This window comes from Idiotropiscis lumnitzeri, chromosome 13 (genome assembly GCF_059441095.1).
Source record: "Idiotropiscis lumnitzeri isolate Australia: NSW breed Sydney's pygmy pipehorse chromosome 13, RoL_Ilum_1.0, whole genome shotgun sequence".
NCBI classification, from domain to species: domain Eukaryota; kingdom Metazoa; phylum Chordata; class Actinopteri; order Syngnathiformes; family Syngnathidae; genus Idiotropiscis; species Idiotropiscis lumnitzeri.
In genome coordinates this window covers 10,665,091-10,684,867 of record NC_142403.1, presented here as the reverse complement: position 1 = coordinate 10,684,867, position 19,777 = coordinate 10,665,091, and the positions used below count along the sequence as shown (strand labels likewise).

Sequence of the window (19,777 nt, the reverse complement as noted above, 5' to 3'; positions counted from 1 at the left end):
AAGTCATCAAAATTGGCACATATTTGACTTGACAAAAGTGCAGTTTGTTGATACAAAATGTGGTTTGAAATCTGAAACTGGATTCAAAGCCAAGTTGCTTGCCCGGTGTGTCGTCTGGGTCGTGATCACAGGTGTGGAGTTCTGCACTGCACTGCGAGGGCAGCAAAAAGCCGGTTGGCCAGCTTTCCTTTAGGGCCTATGAAACCTGTAGAAAAAATATGATAGTTCAACTACATTTGCATAAGTAATCTTGGGGGGTGTTGTTCTTCAATTGTCACAATGACCCCCTTTCCCCTTCAAAAATGGTCCAAATCTCGATACATTAGTGAAAGAAAGGATGGGTGGGGGGGAAAAAAAAATCACAATTCTTCATTGCAATAGAGCTCACCTAAATATGCTGATGAATGACGTATGTCGACCCAAACATACCTGCAGTACTTAGCGTGACTTTCATCTTCTCATACTCATAACTTCTGGCACTAATGGTTGTGGCAGACAAAATGTCCTTCAAAGATTTTTCTTTTTACCAGTTAAGAGAGTTAATATTTAATGATAGGATGTGAGTGATAATCATAAGAGGAAAGCGTAGTATTTTAAGTTGGGACCTATATTTTAAAAAAAAAAACGATAACATCTACACATTTTTTGTTTTTTTTGTGACAAATAGCCAAACTCCAACCTTCTCATGTTTTATTAAGTTATTTTTTTTAAATACCTGGTGAGATGACGACTGGACTCGTGCACATCCATCTCTGTGCTTTTAAACTCGTTCAGCTCTTTCCTTATGGCAGCCTGAATAACAAACAAAAATGAATAAGCTGCAGAAATCGTCTATACTGAATTGCTGTTGTAGCTCCGTAGGAACCTTATCAGCGGCTGTGAGTCTCGTCCACGGCTTATCTGCTCTCCTGTCGTAGTCCTGAGCCTCAGCAACTTCCACGTAGTCGCTAAAGCGAATGAGGATCTTTGCCTCTCTCAGCTCTTCCACCGTAGGCCTCTGGCTGAGCTACAAAATGGAGGAGGCAAAAACGCAAATGAGCTCTACTGGACATTTTTTTAAATGGCAGATATTAAAATTGTAATTAAAAACAAGCTTATCTAGTTACTTAAGGTTTGAGTTTGATGACTGCAACTTTTCACCTTTAAACACACTTGTTCCCTTTACATTATTTTTCCTATGCAAATGTTTTTTTTTTATTTAATAATTTATAATTAAATGATTAATCGCCATCATTAATATCTGTATATTGTTTCTAACTTGAAAAATAATTCTGTGTAAATATATTAATTTATGAATTGCTTAATAAGCTTAACTAAGTTACATTTAAATTTGTCATCCAGTTTATGAGTTGGAAAATGAAGCAAAAATGATGAACAAAATCGGCCACTGTGAAAGTTTTTGAAGGAATAAGTGCAACATAGTAATAGGAATAATTGAAGAAATTTGAAAGTGAAAGTCTATCTACGAGGCCATCATTCTCTTGGAGCAGTCTGAGTGATTTCCTGGCCTGCCACGCGGTGAAGAATTTCACTTTGAAATCAAATTAGAACCATCATCCTCATTTGGTTTATTTCATTCGCTTGCATTAATGAAACATTCAAATTGATTCGAGCCAAAAGTGAATTTAAGTTGTCTTTTTGTTCTTCAGAAAATTGGCCTGATTTCAATACAGACTGCTGTCAAATGAAAAGTGGTCGTACAGATCACCATGGCAACCATGTTTCTTGAACGTCTCATCTGCACAGTTGAGTTTGCTGATAAAAGTCAATCATCTGTCTTACTTTTTTGGATAAATGTCTCTTGATCTCCCGCTTCTCCTGCTCCTCCAAATCATTTCGAGCTGAAGGCAAAAAAAAAGAAAATGTCAATGCATTTCGTAGGTACCTTTGTCTTTTGGGTTCTGTTTTTAGCATGCCAAGTTACGTACGTTTCAAGATATTCCTCTGTTCTAGTTCCTCTGCAGTTGGCCGTTGACTCAACCGTCTGGGGAAAAAAGGTTTTCTTTGAGTTATGAGAGAAATGTATTTGCTGGTCAGTAATGCAGGATTCCAATATTGATGTTACTGAACACTATGTGGTTCACTACACCAGTTTAGCTGCGTGCTTGAAAAAAACAATTTTTTTTCTTTGATTCTGCCGGGAACAAATAACAGTGTACAAATGAGGTAGAACTGCAATATGTTTAAAAACCAAAACAAAAAAAAGATGCGCTTGATTGTGTATATTTTCTCATGTTGAAATTGTATTTCCAATCATTTCAGCCCGGATTGTGCTATACATTTTAAATTGAGAAACATCCATCATTGAATTTATTTTCAACTACTAAAAGTATTTCCCAAGTGCCGGTTGTATCCCCACCGTGTGAGTTTGGTTGCCGTTTGCTGTCGTGACTCAAGTCTCTCCTGATCGGACTGCAGCGGCAGAATGTTCTTCTCCTCCAGCTCTCGCTTTGAAGGACGGTTGCTGATTTTAATGGCTAAAGAGTCCTTTCGTAGCACCTTCAGTGCCAGTGTGCCTGCAGGGACCATATCATTTATCATCAACCGGCAGATACTCTCACATGCTGACCTAACACATAAGGTGTGTGACTCTAGATTTTTTTTTTTATCAGGAATAAACTCTGAGGCATTATCTTCAAGATAAGACTTTAACATTTATTTACAATTTATTCTTTGGCAATGAGTAAACCAAGTGTCTGTAAACTTATAAGCACAACAGCACATCTTCGACGTGTCTTAACATGTGTCGGAAAGAACAATATTACTACGATCGTCTAGACAAGTGCGAATAGGTGGACACCAAACAAGCCAGAGGACAAACACCTACTTGTAAACAGTGCTTCATCCTCCTCCTCATCATCTTCCTCTTCCTCCTCTTCATCCACTTCATCTTCATCCTCCTCTTCTAATTCCTCGTCTTCTTCATCATCATCGTCCTCCCCATACATAACAGGTAGATCCTCGTAGTCCGTCTCATTGGGGAGATTCTCCTTGTCGTCACATTCCATCATCACCGTGGGAACGGCGCGCATCACAGAACTGTGGTTTGTGGGAAAGGGCATGGAGGTCAGAATTCTGTTTGCTTTATCCAGTACACTTTATGGAAACATTTCAAATTTTTGTAGTTTCTTATTTGCAGATTTTGTAAACCCGCCCGTAGATTTGCTTGTAACACATGGGATTGGCCCTGACGTTCAAACAAGCAAAACAATTAAACAGTTTTTTCATTGACATCTTGCCTTGTTCACTCATGCGCATGCTCACCTCTCAAACCTCTGCATTGTAAGAGCCAAGGTCTTGTTAAGCTCCTCGATGATTCTGCTTGATGGGTGAAGCGGAACGGGTAGTGTTCCGTACTGCAGTGAGTGCCCGCCCACAGGAGCATGGCTGGCAGGGGCGGAGCACTTCTGGAAGGCCAGCAAAGGTGACAAGGGTTCCATGCTCCCTGCGGGTACGGAGATCATGAGCTTCTTCGGAGGTAGCGGGGGAGATAGCTTCACCGACATGCACGGCAACTTTACCGGGGTGCCATCTGGAAATTGACAAAAGGAATAGGTAGCTTGGAAAGCTCTAAACTCAATTAGGACTATCACATGGCAAATATACCTGTACTGTGGTTTGCTATCCTGGTGAAGGGTTTGGGTGGTAGTGCAGGAGGTTGCTTGTGTAGCGTAGGAGGTCTGTGCAATGTTGTTTCGTCCCCTGGATACACAGAAGGCATTTTTGTGGGGGGTGCCTGGTTCAGTTTTGGACTTTGAGCCTGTTGACTTGCACTATCAGACGGAATCTCAAACTCAAGTAAACCTGGGAATAAAGCAAGTGAAATACCGTACTAGTGAGCAAGGTCTTGGGTTTGAAGTTAGACTCAATTTTTATTTGTTTTTAAGACTGGTGTCAGTTCTGACCTACAGCAGAAATTGAGAACTGAGTGATCAGCCCATTAATTTAAAAACTATATTGACATCCGGTTGACACAAGCAATGTTATCAGCGCGCCGGAATGAGAGGAGCCTCTTTGACTGGCGGTGAATCAAGTCTGCGGTGTTCATGCACAACGCGGCACAGATTATCTTTTGTTAAATGCATCTGCTTACACACGTCTGCAAAAATACCAACACAGGGTCTAACCCGCCTCTGTGCTTGCAGCCCTCTGATGCCTGTTAATGTTAAATCCCATTTCCTCTACTTCATTAGCTTTGTTTCTTTGCCACGAAATGATGACTAATGGGACCCAATATAAAAACCAGAGATGCCTTCCAGGCAGGAGATTTTATTGTAAACGCAGTCTGCTCAAGAGCTTCTGCAGTGAGAAAGTAACTTGTTAAGCCACCATTGTTGGAAATGTTGGTGGTGTTCACGCAAGGTCACATGACCAATGGGACAACTACATTATCGTCTCAAGAAAGAGTCATAGTGAGTTAAATGGAAAATGGCGGAATGCGTGATTCTGACATTTTGTCCAAAGGTGTGAATAATGAAGGATCGATGTGGATATGGATTGTTGTGTGTCTTTATGTCATAGTCTTGTGATTGACAAGTGATCAGTTCAGGTAACACCCTGCCTCTCGCACTAAGTTTGTTCTCGCTTCCAAGAACAGAATAATTGAATGGATCGGTGGACAGAGAGCAAACGAGGACCTCAATGCTACAGATGTTCTGCTGCCTACCTGCAGTGGCAGCTGCTCCTTCCATTGGCTCAGTACCTTCAGATTGTGACAAGCCGCACACGAGCACCGGGGAACGGCCATTTTGCAGTTTCTCCTCCTCCCGTACCGATGACGAACTGTCTACACAAACGCAGCACAAGCGCATGACGTAATGACCAAGTGAGACAGGATTTGGATTCATATGTGAGGCAGAAAAGAAAAAATTAAGGCCTTAATGCATCTCATATTCCATGAAGTGTATATCAGCAAAATAATATGGGTTCTGATGCAGTCGCAAGTTAAATGTTCTCAAAACCCGTAACACAGCCATCCACTAAAGCTCTCCAGCGCTGATCAAAAGCATGACATAACATGAGCGAGTTACCTCCGAAAGGGCATTTGGCGTAAAAACTGTGCCGAATAAATCACAAGAGTGAATCATTGTTGTGACCCCAGATGGGGGGAGCCCAAAAGTCAACCACATTAACATTATCGTTGGATTGAACAATTTTAAGTCTGGATGCAAATCCCCAAAAAATATTTGACAACTTTGCGTTTAAATCATTGTCCTTAGATAAAATATCAGGGTATCACTTCTCCAGCAACAGAGAAAGGATGCACAATTCTGCTCCAGAATGTTCTGCTTTGTACTAGGATCATGATGAAGACTCACCTTTCTCATGAACTTCCTTCAGGACGCCTTTTTTGATAAGCTCCTCTCTGCTCTGTCTGGTTGACATTTTTCTCTCCAGCACTGAATGAGAAAGAGGCAGAAACCACACTAGTAACACATATCATTAAGTGTGCGTGTGTATAAGCTTTATAAAGGAATTCATTTATACAATACAAGTGTTTTGGTCCTCACCAGCAGAGGTCTGCTTAAACTTGTCACTCTTCTTCTTCCTCCATTTCCAGGGTTTAAAGAGACGCCCCAGGGTGGCAAATTTACTTCTCCGCCTAATTGGAGGTGTGTGAGTGCCAGGTACCAGCGAATCTGAGCGCATTGCTGCCAGCCTTTCTACTTCTTCAGCTGCAACACAAGCAGGTATGGAAACAGATTCATGTAGTCATGGTTTCGTTCACAAATTTGGGGGAGGTGAGTCAATATTGGCATCTTTATTTATATAGAATACTGGTTACACTCACAACTGCACACGATTTGTTTCACCATTTAGATATAAAAGTTATTTGCAGAGGGACTTGTTTGCACTGTTTTGTCTGTCGTAATCAGTGAGTAGTACTGGAGAAGATCATGTATCCAGGGGAAATTACAAAACAGCTGTCCTTACAGGAGAGTTCCAGCATTACCCTGACAAATCTATTCTGAGAAGTGCTGCGGTCAACTCTCTACGAAGACCACAAAATTGCATAATCAGACGAATGTGAACAAACATCCTCCGGCTCAATGTGTCAGGTAGCGGATGATTGTTGCATGTATTGCATTGCTCTGTTATTCCCTCAACAAATGATCCTGTATATATACCCAACGTGCAGCCTGACATTTAAGGTACTGCGAGGATTTATTCACCCGTCCCTTTTCCAACAGATCTTGCCAAAGCTGGATGTTGCTGTCTATCCAGTGGGCATTCACATTTGATGTGTTCTGACATCAGCGCCACATAGTGGCAATTGCTGTCAACACAAAGGGGTGAAGTGTGGAGAATGAGTCTCATTCTCATTGCATAGATAAAAGTGGGAAGCTGGTAAATTTTTAGTTCGGCTTCATCTCGTCCAGCATATGCCAGAGCGGTGTTGCTTTGTGATGTTTGTTGAAAACGACTAATCTGACAACAAAAACAGCTGTGTAAAGTGGTCTCCATGCTACTTTAGAAGAGTAGTTTGCAAATTTAACTTTAAATTTAAATTTTTAACTGAGTTGCGACTACTATGCTGATTTATAAAGTTCAGTATGCAAATGTAGCAGGTTTCAAGTCTAGGTTCTTGTTAGCGGTGGTTTACCTGGAAGTAGTGAGGATTGATAAGTGGGACTATAAAGGTTTAGCCACATAACACACATGATGTTGCGGCTACACGGAAGTGTGGCTAGTTTAGCCACATTGGCTAAGAGGTCTCACAAACAATTGCTCACCCTGCTCATGACAAAACAAATGTTCGTTCACCAGCTCAGCAGCCGCAGTCAATAACAGCATTCAACCCCCACCCCTACCATGTCTGACCCACTTCCCCTTCCAGACTGCTCTAGTCCGCTGAGTCCTGTGGTCAGCCATTGTAGCACCCTGATGTGAGGGACAGTGGCCAAACGAACCTTCCCTAGAAAAACAAAACTCTTAATTTCCTCGGTAAAAACACTAGATTAATCACATGTTCTACTTTGTTTATAAACAACTCTGTTATCCTGGCTTGAATGAATTGTGTTTCATTACATCTTATTGTGATGCGGAAACCCCGTCAAGGTCTCCTCTCCATGGTCATCCTGCATCCTGTGGTGTGAGAACACAACAGTGTCCATGTGTCTGACTCATACTGCAGGGCCACATTCTTTCAATTTGAGCTCATACTGATTATTTCACAGAAATCCTTAATACCTCGCCAATCAAGGAAATACTGTACATCCACTGACGTGAATGTTCGTCCTCAGAACTGTGTTTCAGATGTGTGAACCACTTATGTGTTGCATGCTGCTAATATACAGAAACCACGCGTTTACATTAAACAATACAAAAAGCGAATTGATGTGCATTTTTATGTCCTTGTGTTCATACAAACGTATTCTGGTTAGTTATGAAAACTACTGTATTTACCTTTTAATTATTGCCTCTACTGTAATGTGTTAAGGTTTTGGGTGGATTTCAGAGGATTTTCGGATTTCAAATTGGGATGGCACTCTTAAAGTTTTGAGAATGACTGAGGGCACGTCTGATTCAAAACATGTCACAAAATGGGCAAATGTGTCATTATTGATTCACTGTTGCCCACTGACGAGTTGGCTTTTTTTTTTTTAATAATATGTCAGTAGTGTGTTACGAAATCTGCTCCATATGTCAAGTGCCTTGAGATAACATCTGTTGTAAAATATAAATAACATTTACTTGACTTGTAATCTAGAAGTAATGAAGTGATACTAGCAGTGAATTACTATTATTGCCAGGATGGCCGAGTGGTCTAAGGCGCCGCGTTCAGCACCCAGTCTCCCCAGGAGGCCTGGGTTCGAATCTCGAATTTCCCCATTGTGGGACTAATAAAGGGATTATAAGGCTGCCAGGATGGCCGAGTGGTCTAAGGCGCCGCGTTCAGGACCCAGTCTCCCCAGGAGGCCTGGGTTCGAATCTCGAATTTCCCCATTGTGGGACTAATAAAGGCAATATTATTATTATTATTATTATTACTCATAGACAGCAATTACCTCCTCTTGAGCCTCTTCCAGACACTGCATACGCACAAGTTAAAAAAAATACTAATGTCAAAGATGTGATTGGTGAAAGAAAATGTGGAATTGGCATTATAGGAAGAAAATTTTAATTTTCTTCTGCATGTAAAGTACAGCAGCTTCATTAAAATAAAAAAAGAAAGAAAAAACTTCAGAGATTCAGCGCTAATATGTACAGCCATCATTATCTCAACAAAGAGAATGAATGTGGTTGCACCATTTGAAGTTCAACCGGTCATACTGATGGAGTGCGATGCCGGCTGAATTGAAATTTATAAATTAATCAAATATTAATTCCATACACAAATTATTAACCAATAAAATGCCATCATCTATTGTATAATTTCATAATTTCCTTTTTTTTTTATATTATTAAATAGCGGTCTTTGTACCTACATGACAACAGCAGCATTAGCGCGAGTGCAATGCATGTGCGTGTATGCGCACACATTCCTGCAACTGTGTGAATGAGTCGGCCTTTCACGATGAGTCACCCACAACTTTTCCTTTCTGTCTCCATCTATTCTATTCTGTTCCGTTAGATGGCCCTTGACCCAAACAGAGCACAGCAGTCACATGGGAGCAACCTTCATAACAGAAGATCGTAAGAAAAAAAAGCACAGGAAAAAAAAAAGAAAGAAAACAGCTCTTAGCATTTTGTAATTATGTGAGTAGCATACATTTGTAAAAGTCAAGCAACATCACCCATGGCTAATATGCCCAAAAATACACCACAACGGGTCAGACTTAAAATAACTCCAATAACGAATATCAAAGAGAAATTTTCAAGCAGGCTGCAGAACAACGAGTACGACTAATAAGAGATGTTACAGAGAATGCCCATCATGTGCAGTGAATTGCCGCAAGGAATATTGAGAAAACCTTCAAACAGCATCAAATTTTGTGTATTGTTTCAATCACTTAATTTACAATAAGTCCTGCAAGTGACTGCTGGCTTGTTGCAAAACAGAACTTTTTTTTTTTTTGTGGCGGAGAATACTGTACACCAAATGTACGTAATAACCCGGATGGGAATGTTGCTCAACTCCCAGGCGTGGATGTACTTTATACAGTATATAACATGGCTATTCAAAGAAATATTTATTACAATTGCCCCCACAAATAAGATGTGTTTTTTTTTTTTTTTTTTAACAAACGAGTTTGGAGGAAACCAAGCATTATGAACCCTTCAATCTCCGTCTGGGAGTTATTCCCACTCTTGTCTTGTGTATCAACTTGAGTTCTAAAAGCTTCACTTAGCTCAAGTTTTGTCCCTCAGTGGCACAATGACGAACTTGTCTGAGCTGAAAAGATGAGCGCACATGCCAGGAGAGGATGAGCGCGGGTTGCATGCACTTATGTTGGTAAGCAGCGAGGTAGTTGAAGCGTTTATAGAGTGTCATAGAGTTTGTGAACTGCCTAAAGTATTCCCATTACTCATCATGATTTTGGGGATACAGCAAGAGGTCTTTGCATTAACGTACCCCCTTCCATAATTCCGTTCTTGACCATCCTCGCAATAGGTGAAAGCCGCAATACAAAAACAGCCTATTTTGATACCCTTTATAGTATTTAGGTGTTTAAACGTACTTTGAATACATGTAATATATTTAAAGAGTGCAACAGCAATGAATAAGACATAAATATTGTACAAACAGTAGAACAGCGTACGTCACTCTGTGTTTACAGTCAAGTAGTTAAGGAAAACAAGCGGCAAAAAATAAAATTGAAAAAACATTTACGAAATAAAATGAAAATAAGAGTGTTTTAAAAAAACTGAAACTATATTTTGGTTTATAAAACGAACTAAAAGTAACTATAGAGCAAACATGGTTTGTTTTTTCACTCGTTTTTTTTCTTTGTCAATTAATATCATACATCAGTTTTCCAGGTTCTTTTCAAATTTATTAATTTCAACTTATTTAAGTCACTACAGAAGGAAGGAAGGTCAAATAGCCATTTGGGAATAGTAGTTAACTTGAATACAAAATTCTTTGTGCTCTCACTTTGTATGTTAATCGTTGACAAATTAAATCATTAAAAAAAACTAAAACCAACACTAAAACTAATTAAAAAAATAACTAAAAGCAAGCATTTTACAAAAAATAAAAAACGAATAAAAACTATGAACCACATTGGAAAAACTAATTGAAAATAGCTGAATTTAAAAGACAAAAGTCAAAACAAAATAATAACTATCTGTGTAATAGAAAAATCTAAAACGTTTATAACTGAATTCCCTGTTGCTCCTATTTGTCCCAACGAGGTGGCCGATAAGATAATTAAAGCACTTTGAATACCTTCAAGGTAGAAAAGCTCTAGACACTTAAAAACCTGAATATTTGTTTTCATTGCAACAAACCCTTGTTTACTAAACCTCTTTTCAGATCCTCCCAGACATTGGTACACAATTCAAACTTACAAGCACTCCCATTAGAGAGTGCATGCACATAAATAATGCACACATTAAAAGAGTAGGGTGATTTTGTTTTGCAAAATTTCTATTGAACATAACAGGTAGGCTGTGCGCAGGTCTCGACTGGTGACAAAAATATCTACTGTATTGTATATAGTCAAACCATAGCAATTTGGAGGCAGGGCCAAAGCAGATGAAAGGGGGAAAACGGCTTATTTGCATTTTGGTACTGACAGAATCATTCAGCTGCAGCTTGTCTGTGTTCTGCTTCAGCTAAGAGCAGGGTCAGCACTTGTATTGTAAGAAAATGGTTGAGGACTGGAATCTTCCAGATAACAGGTAACACATTTCCCCTTCCCAAGATTTCATTCTGAATAAACAACCGTACGGTAAACCTCTTCCGTACGACACTGTAGAATCAATGCTGACAGAAGAAAAGGTGGCGTGTGGTTGGGATTTGTCGTTTTTTCTTTCCTGGGGGAGGGTTCAAGTGTAATAAAAAAAGAAGAAGCAGAAGAATCAGTCATGATGTGGAGGATGATGAACGCCAATCCAGAGGAGAGGCTTTGATACAGCTTTCTGTTTCAGCACCACTGGACAGTGAACAGCTTTGCATTGACGCTTTAGAAAGGATCATTTTTTTTCCAACAAACATGACGACAAAGATTACTTTTAGCTGAAGGGGAGGAAGAGATCATTTCCCGTATGCATCTCGTAAAGCAATGTTTTAGCTGCACAGTCTTTGAATGCGTATCATTGTGGCCATGGCAACAGACAAAACTGTCATTGTAACAAGCGCAGCATTAAACTAGCACATTTCGATAAAGATGCCTCACATTTCTCCCAATGCTGCGATTAAAACGCCATTTATAGCATTTCACCTCAATGAAGCGTGACTTCGGAGTCGTCTCTAGCATCCTTCTTTAATTACCTAACCGGGATTTGTTCTGCACGAATCCTCCATTCCAAATAAAAGCATCATATTTGGAGAGTTCTCTCATGAGCATGAGTCACCGTGAGGTTAATATCCTCCAACGTGCAGCTGAGCATCATGGGTACCGCCAGAGCTGTATCATGAAAGCCCAGAGTCATGCCGATGCCTCGATCGGGGCTGTCACTAATGAGCAAACGTTCGAAAATGCGTTGTCCCCAAGAGGCTGCAAGTGTAAAACAATAAGATATGCCGACGTGGGCATATCAAGCTTACCTGTCTCCAGGTGCAAAGAGATCCTCGCTTCATTGATGTAAGGCGTGTCACTCTTGGAACGAACCCTCCGGATCGGTCTGCGGTCTTCCTGCTCCGGGGCAGCCGCCGCCATGTCCAGGGCCTGCCAGACCGGCCAACGTCCACAGGCGACCGGCGTGACGAGACTCGGCGCCGCCGCTGCCACTCGCGAGCGCAGTGCAGGAGTGGGCGGGCTATTGTTAAGGTTGATGGCGAGGAGAGGAGGCGAAGAGGGAGAAGGAGGGAGGAGGGGGTGGGGGTCATCTGCGCGGTTTGCCTACAAAGTCACACTGAGCTTCACGCGCTCATCTTCAATGGAAAGTCACAATTGTGCGTTCATTGAGATGAACATATTCTGATAATGTCATACAAGGTGAAATTGGGTTTCAAAACAATCTGGCAGTCACCAAATAGAACAGTAAATGGTTCTCAAACTTTTTACAGCACTTCCAAAAAATACTTCTAGACCAGCATTCATATACAGTTGCGTCGTCGCCCAGGGAGTTAATAAAAAACAAGGCTGGTGTTTTAAAGCCATGTAATTGTTATACACTTAAGAAACAAGAAATATAGTTTTTTTCCCCATTTAAATGAAATTTCAAATAACCAGTCGTTTATGTGGGCATTTGGAGACATGTCCGTTGTACTGCTCTGCCTACATTTGTTTGTTCTGAATTTTCACTATTTTGATATAACCACTGTGAAATTTACTGTTTAATCATTAAAAAAGAAAGAAAGAAAAGAAAGAAATATGAAAAAAGAAAAAGGGAGACATGCACCCCAATATAATGTGCAGCATGTGGTACAAGTGCTCCCTCTGCTGGTCCATTTCACCGTGTTCCTCATTACCAACCATTCGTTGTGATTTCCACTTTTAGCGTTATTTGTACAACATGTCATTATTTTATCTTCTGTTTTATATTGAATATTGCAATATAATATGGAATTGGAATTTTCAACTAATAATTGTAACTAATGAAATAGTTGCGGAAGCGACAGACATCCGGAAGCGGAAGCGTCTCGGTTCCGTTGTCACATTTTGACAGGTAGTGGAACACTTAAGTCCGCTTTGCAAACGAACTTGGAAATGTAGAACTGTGTGCATTCACGTCGTTTTAGTTCCATTCTGTTAATGCCGCTAGGTATCCACAGCTACTGCGAAAAACGATGTTAGTTGGCTTGTTTAACGTAAACTAGCTTCTTACAAGCCTAGCTACGAGTGATAGCCTAATTAATGTTTACAATCTGCATTTACATGTACTTGTATGTATTTGAGTGGTAATATTGGAATGTTATTAACTTAATGCTTTTTTTGTCGTATTTGGTGGTGATGCTTTATTATATTTAGGTAATAAACAAGCAATAAACATAATACTATATCTTTGAATGTGTCAATCATAAAACAATAACTGCGCTGTCATTGCAAACCCGACAAAGTTGAGAACAGTTTTATGTATGTTGAGTCTCATAAGATCATCACACCGAATGAGCTGTTTGGTGAGATTAATTGCAGGTTCACATTAGATAGGCAACTTAGAGAGCGACAAAGCCCAGTTATTGTATCACATTAAGATGCGTGACTCCAAACCAATGCTACTGCAAAAAGCATTACTGTTGTGATTTCAAAGCTAACAATGCAACTTCATTCCTAGTCATTGAAACCCGATGATTGTACGCCAGCTGACCACAAGAGGCCTAATCAACCGTTATGCTCACCTGAGGAAACGTTGGGACAGCCAAAGTATGACCAGACCCAGTTCAGGTAAGAGTCTTGGTGGCGCGTTGTCTTCATATCGAGAACAGATAACTCATAATTGGAACTTTTGGTAATGCATTTTCTTGGACAGACTTGGCAGCGTTTAGGCAGATCTTCTCCAAGGCCACCAATATAGTCATCCTTACTGGAGCAGGTGTGAGTGCAGAGAGTGGAGTCCCCACGTTTAGAGGGGCGGGTGGCTACTGGAGAAAGTGGCAAGCTCAGGTATGCATCCAAATGTTTTCTCAAAATGCCAATTATCAATCTGTTGTGTGTCATCATTTGGCTTGCAAAGTATGATATGTAGTCGTAGTCCCATTGGGACTGAATGGGGGGGTTATTTGTTGAAAATGTAGACTTTTGGGGAAATTGTATATTTTTTAAATCGGAAAAATAATAGCCAGACCGGCAGGATTTTTTTTTGTAATATTGTGAAATTGGGACAAATTGAATCTGATGATTTACATAAAGTACTTGCCTGTCAAAATAACAGTAAGGGTAAGAAAAATAGGAATAACATGCGTGAATACTTTCAACATTCACACAATGTAAATGCTTTCAGTATTCACACAATTAAAATGAAAGAATGAAAAACATTAAGTTATTTGTCAACCGTATTTTAGTGGTCCAGTATTTTTGTTGTAGTAGTGGTTAAGATCTCTTAATGCATCCAGCCATCATTTCTTTACCTTTTTTTTTAGGATTACTGAATAGCTGGAGCCCGACAGATTTTGGAAAGCGGAAGTAGTACGCCTGCCTGTGTTATAGTATATGAGTTTTGCTACTGTGCCCCTTTAGGATCTTGCCACTCCCGAGGCCTTCTCCAGAAACCCGTCCCGTGTTTGGGAGTTTTACCACTACCGTCGTGAAGTCATGCTTACAAAAACTCCTAATCCCGCTCACCTTGCCATTGCCGAGTGTGAGGAGCGTCTGGCGAGGCAGGGCCGTCGGGTCACTGTCATCACTCAGAACATTGATGAACTTCACCGCCGTGCCGGATCCAAAGATATACTCGAAATTCATGGTAAATACCCTGACGTGTTGAGTGGAACAGCAGTCAGTCAGTCAGTCACGGACTGGTCTTAAATCAAAGCAAGCACCTTTCGGATTTTCAACTTGATCCTAACACGACCGTTTCAAACCTTAGAATATTAGAGTATTTTCACTTGTCAATCAAATTGTTCAACATATGATTAAGTAAGAAACTTTTTTTTTTCCTCTCTCACAATTTTCTCTCTCCAGGGAGCTTGTTTAGAACACGATGTATGAGTTGTGGTCATGAAGCAGCAAATTACAACAGTCCCATTTGTGCTGCTCTGGAGGGCAAAGGGTAAGTGAGATTTGAACTTTGGGGAACTTTCTTTGCATTTCCTTTCACTGAGCGATGGGGTACTCCCTGGCCAGTCAAGTTGCAGTACACGCATCGACAAGCAACACTTATATTCACATTCTCACCTATGGGGAACTAAGAATGAATCCCCACTATGGCTCTGTTAAGGAGGACTTACTGATTATATGTTGCAACATTTTTATTCATGCCTACAGTACATTTTCTCTCTAATTTAGATGAAACATTATTTAATCACATTTGTTTGACATTCGTGCTCAGGCATTAAATTTGCTTTGAGGTTTTGCAAGGTCTTTTTGCAAAATGTTTTGCAAGTCTTTGTGTTGACGTACTGGGCGGTGCTTAACCACTTGTATAAAATGGCTTCCTCAGAGCTCCAGACCCAGAAACACACGATGCTCAGATCGCCATCCAGGACCTCCCCAGGTAGGAAGCCTTGTCGTTTGTTTTCTGCTGTGTTTGAGTTTGAGTGTAAGTGTGTTTTTTTTTTTTGTTTCAGGTGTGAACAAGCCGCCTGTTGTGGTCTTTTGAGACCAGCTGTCATTTGGTTTGGAGAGGCTCTGGATTCGGATACGCTAATTCGAGCTGAGAAAGTGCTGGATAACTGTGACCTCTGTTTAGTGGTGAGTGTAAAATAATCTACGATAAATGCCTTAAATAATATGTGTATATATATATATATATATATATATATATATATATATATATATATATAATTGTCTTTTTCAACGCTTCCTGAAATGAGATTGTTTAAAATGTAGACATCATTTCATAATGTTGACAGTCGTGTTATTGCTGCCCAGTTTCTAATTATTTGGTCAACATTATAAATTCTGTGCTATGCACCGATCACTCATTGATATGACTCCCAGAGTTTCTCCACCCCCATTAACCTTCCCCCAGTCCTCGGCCGCTCAGTATCTACAAATGTAAACCTTTGACCTTACAGGTTGGCACTTCGTCTGTGGTGTATCCAGCAGCTATGTTTGCCCCTCAAGTGGCTGCAAGAGGTGTACCTGTGGCCGAGTTCAACATGGAAAACACACCGGCCACAATGAGTTTCAAGTGGGTTGCATTAGATTTTTTTAGTCTTGAAGATTTTAAGTTATTTATTTGTACACTATTGACAGCATTTTATTTTCTAACTTTCTAGGTTTCACTTTCATGGCCCTTGCGGGACGACCTTGCCCCCTGCCTTATGTCCCCATGCGTCTGAAAAACATTGAAAACTATATACACAGAAACGACTTCTCATGCTGGATGACTATTGGGAAGAACACTTAGTGACTAATTATTTGTTCCAAGGTGAGCGTAGACGTCAAGAATCAGAAGCCACCATGTAGCAGATTTGACAGATCCTTCAATTGTTTTCATTTTTTGTTGAAGAAAAATGTTACCCTGCTTAGTCTTATTTGGTTCCCTCATTTAGTCACGTGAGAAGTGCAAAATATGAGGTACCTCGGGGTTCATGTTTGTACTGTTAGATGTAGGCGTACCAATATAATTTAAGTCTCTTGCATATGGAATGTATGCCAGTAGGGGGCAGTGTTAACCTGCTGCTCTGTCAAGTTGTATTTGTGCATGTCTTAGTATTGAAGAGAAAATAATGACATGTTGAACACAGCATATGCACTGATGAAAACTCTCACTAGTACAGTTTAATCAGTATTGTATATGAAAATGTATGTTCATGTATTCAGAAAAAATATGTCTATATTTTCCCATCAATTGAAGACTTTGAGCCTTCTGTTTTGGTTGAAGTTGTGGCTTTATTCCGGGGTTGTCCAAATCCTGTCCTCAAGGGCCACGATCCTGCATGTTTTAGATATTTCCCTCCACCAACACATCAGCTGAAGAAATGATCAGGATCATTATCGGGCTCCTCCAGAGCTTGCTAATGAGCTGATCATGTGAATCAGGTGTGTTGGAGGAGGGAAACACGTAAAACATGCAGGATAGCAGCCCTTGAGGACCGGATTTGGAGACCCTTGTTTAATACCCCAATACCCTTAACTTTCATCATCATTGTACATGCACAGCAGCACAGTTTGACGACGGGATTCTGTCCATGGTCATTTGCAGGAGGGCAGCATGTCATTGGAGTTTCAGCTAGTCAGCTTTGCTCTTTCTCGGGTCTGCCTCTTGCATCATGGCATCCCCTTCACTCCGATCTGTACAACGGCCGTGTGTTTGAGATGTTATTGCCTTCCCAGCATTGCCACAATCACCTGCTCATTAGAGAGGGGATGATGGTCCGACTGTCCCTCATGACTGTGATCCAAAAATAACACAGCCAATTTCCCGCCTGTTCAGTGATGATTTCATGCCAATCCGAGTTGCGTTGCTCAGATTGCTCGAGCTGTTAAATTGAGACCAGAATGGCAGAAGAGAGAAGCAAATAAAGGGCAGATGCAATCTTTGTTCAGAGCATATGTCAGAAAATAGTGACTGGCGACTTAACTGTACATCTTCTTTGAGCAGATTGTAAGAGTATTATTTCATTGCCTACGTTGTAATTTACGATTTCGAAAGAATTAAAATGCCGGACCCCGAAGCCCAATGCACCCCTGCCTGTCCCTAGGAGAGCACCAGAGTTCAGTTTGTGAGTGTGTGAGAAGAGGCGAGAGTTGGTCCAGTACAACTTGTGGCTGCTTCACGTTCTGAACGTCCCATCTGACCTGGCTCTCTGAGATTTTTTTTTCGTCTTTCACAAGCTCAAGGTGGTGTACAAGGGGACTTGTTTTGAGGATGTGGTCTAGACTACCTCAATCTGGTTCGTATCTGAGATTGGGATTTTGTGATTTTTTTGTTGCCAAGTCCCCTTTTTGTGCGTAAGATGGAAAAAACTTAGTGTCAAGCAATCAAAACTATGCCCCGGGGCATTTATTCACAAAACCAATATGGTAAGGGGCTACTCTTGTGCATGTTCCTAAAACTGATCATAGATGGCCTCACCTATACAGTATCTCCAAAGAATCCTGCTTGTATATATCAGAGAGAGTCAAACGTGCGCGAGCACTCACGCACACACGCATGTACATGTACCTTTGTTTTCTGGTCGAGTTTAGTACGCAAGTGTTGCTGTGGTAACTGAGATGTGCTTCAGCAGACGGAAGCCTGCAGCACTGCCACCACGTGCACCTTTCCCACATTATTTTTCACATGCTGTTAAACACCAAACGGGTAACTGGGACTTGCTCTTGTTATGTGTAATGTGCTTCATTTAAATTAGTTAATTTACTTCAGGAAAAAAGATCACAAGGACCATTTAAATCTTGTGTGTGCCCTGTGCACAAAAATGGGAAATGAGTATGCCATTAGTTGAGATCAGTTCGTTTTGTTATAAAGCAATTAGCAAAATAGGACTGATTACAACCGGTCCTGATGTAATAGCAATGTTGATCGCAGCATGTTTGTTAAACAGTGTCAAAGGTGTCGCGTCAACCTCATTCAATCATGTTGTGACGGCTATTCATAATACCTGTAAATTAATAACACGTTAAAGAGATCTGGCGATTATCTTATCGAGCTATTCCCATGGGGAAGTAACAATATTAATTCCATGCTGCATCATTGGATACATGCAAATATTTTATTATTAATTTGTGAGACAGTTTTTATCCTTTGCCTCTCAGCCTAAGTGTGTTGCGATTGCCCGACAACAGTGCTTTTGAAGAAGCTTATCAGGATCAGGCGCTGCGGAATCTATAGTGCATCTAAAAAGTCTACACACCCGTCGACCCCGCTCAAATGCCAGTTTTTGTGACACCAAAATGCATTCATCTCAACACGTATTCCATCGTGTTGTGTTGGCAAAGGACAGAACACTTCTCATCATCAAATGAACACAATCCCCACTGGGCATCTGATATCAATTCAACATTAATATGACATCAATCGAATGATTTTTGTTATATTGATATTGCCCACTGGGTACCGACACTGAAGCATGTGGCAGCAGAATTCTTTGGGGTCTGTTTTTTTTCTTCAGCTCCAAATGGCATCTTCGACAAGCTGGAGAGAATTATGATCAGTAGGACTTACCAGTCAGTGTTAGCACCAAGCCTTCAATATTCTGCGCGAAAGCAAAAGTATGTCAGGAAAAGCCGATGAGAACAGTTGAGCTTCATTTCATATATATATATATATATATATATATATATATATGCACACAGTGGTGTGTGTTCCTCTGTCAGGGAGGGTGTGTGTGTGCGTGTGTGTGTGTATACATTTGAGTAAGTATCTTTCAATTATGACCAGCCAAACACAAAGCCAAAGCCCCATCTCTATGCTTAATCTGTGTCTATAGACACATGTATAAATACACGCACACACACACAACACACTCACACACACCCATATTCACGCTGGGCAGGGTTTAACAGAATTAAGATGACTGAAGCTGGTGCTCTTCCCAATCACCCCAGATTAGGTTTTTGGAGTGAAAATCCTCCAGGGAAGCACTAATCCCTGACCGTAAGCAAAGCTTTCTCATTCTATATCTCTCTTGCCTGCTCCCTCTCTTTCCATCACTCTATTTATAGCCCTGTTAAGCTTCTCTGCGTGCTACTGTTTACATTTCGAGCCCTCTCTTTAGATTTAATGCCCTCATCCCCTTGTTTCTCTTGGATCTCCAGTTGAAGAATTAAAACCAAGACCTTTCTGTTGGTCGGATCCGTGTTAGAAACTGGGTCTGGGGTGGACAGATTGGGCGAGTTTATGAACGATTGCTCGGCAGATTGAGTTAAAGAATCTAGGAGCGAGGGAGCCGTGAAGTGACAGCCACTGTCAAACGTGTTCAGGCTCTTTCCTTTATGTGGACGAATTATTACACAGTTGGCAGAGACCAAAGGAAAAGCAGACTTGTTACTTTTACTGGATCGCACTCATTTGATGCATTTTTGAGTGTTAAAATTTGAAGTTGAGCATCAATCACCACAATGAAATCTTTCTCTATTGTGATGTGTTGGATCGATTGTCATCCATGGATTCATTTACC

General features: G+C 40.7%; 2 protein-coding genes across 5 annotated transcripts; one reads left to right on the top strand and one right to left on the bottom strand.

Annotated features, from left to right (window-relative positions):
* Positions 1–165: 165 nt before the first annotated feature.
* On the bottom strand, positions 166–11,910 carry phactr1 (phosphatase and actin regulator 1). 3 transcript variants are annotated; one of them, XM_088313585.1, is made up of 13 exons: positions 11,657–11,910; positions 5,511–5,675; positions 5,319–5,399; positions 4,667–4,786; positions 3,607–3,702; positions 3,265–3,532; positions 2,828–3,039; positions 2,360–2,516; positions 1,929–1,984; positions 1,783–1,841; positions 866–1,006; positions 716–792; positions 166–205 (listed from the first exon to the last, which is right to left on the bottom strand). In XM_088313585.1, the coding sequence occupies exons 1-13, from the start codon at positions 11,766–11,768 to the stop codon at positions 190–192; spliced, it is 1,560 nt and encodes a 519-aa protein (XP_088169711.1). In that variant the 5' UTR covers positions 11,769–11,910; the 3' UTR covers positions 166–189. The 3 variants fall into 3 exon arrangements, with proteins under 3 accessions (XP_088169711.1, XP_088169712.1, XP_088169709.1); XM_088313586.1 differs by having other exon boundaries at positions 4,703–4,786; XM_088313583.1 differs by having other exon boundaries at positions 3,607–3,804; positions 11,657–11,909.
* Positions 11,911–12,577: 667 nt separating this feature from the next.
* sirt5 (sirtuin 5) lies at positions 12,578–16,506 on the top strand. 2 transcript variants are annotated; one of them, XM_088313066.1, is made up of 9 exons: positions 12,578–12,720; positions 13,327–13,436; positions 13,522–13,655; positions 14,229–14,454; positions 14,673–14,760; positions 15,151–15,204; positions 15,278–15,401; positions 15,728–15,843; positions 15,932–16,506. In XM_088313066.1, the coding sequence occupies exons 2-9, from the start codon at positions 13,340–13,342 to the stop codon at positions 16,002–16,004; spliced, it is 912 nt and encodes a 303-aa protein (XP_088169192.1). In that variant the 5' UTR covers positions 12,578–12,720; positions 13,327–13,339; the 3' UTR covers positions 16,005–16,506. The 2 variants fall into 2 exon arrangements, with proteins under 2 accessions (XP_088169192.1, XP_088169193.1); XM_088313067.1 differs by lacking the exon at positions 12,578–12,720 and adding an exon at positions 12,723–12,843.
* Positions 16,507–19,777: the final 3,271 nt, after the last annotated feature.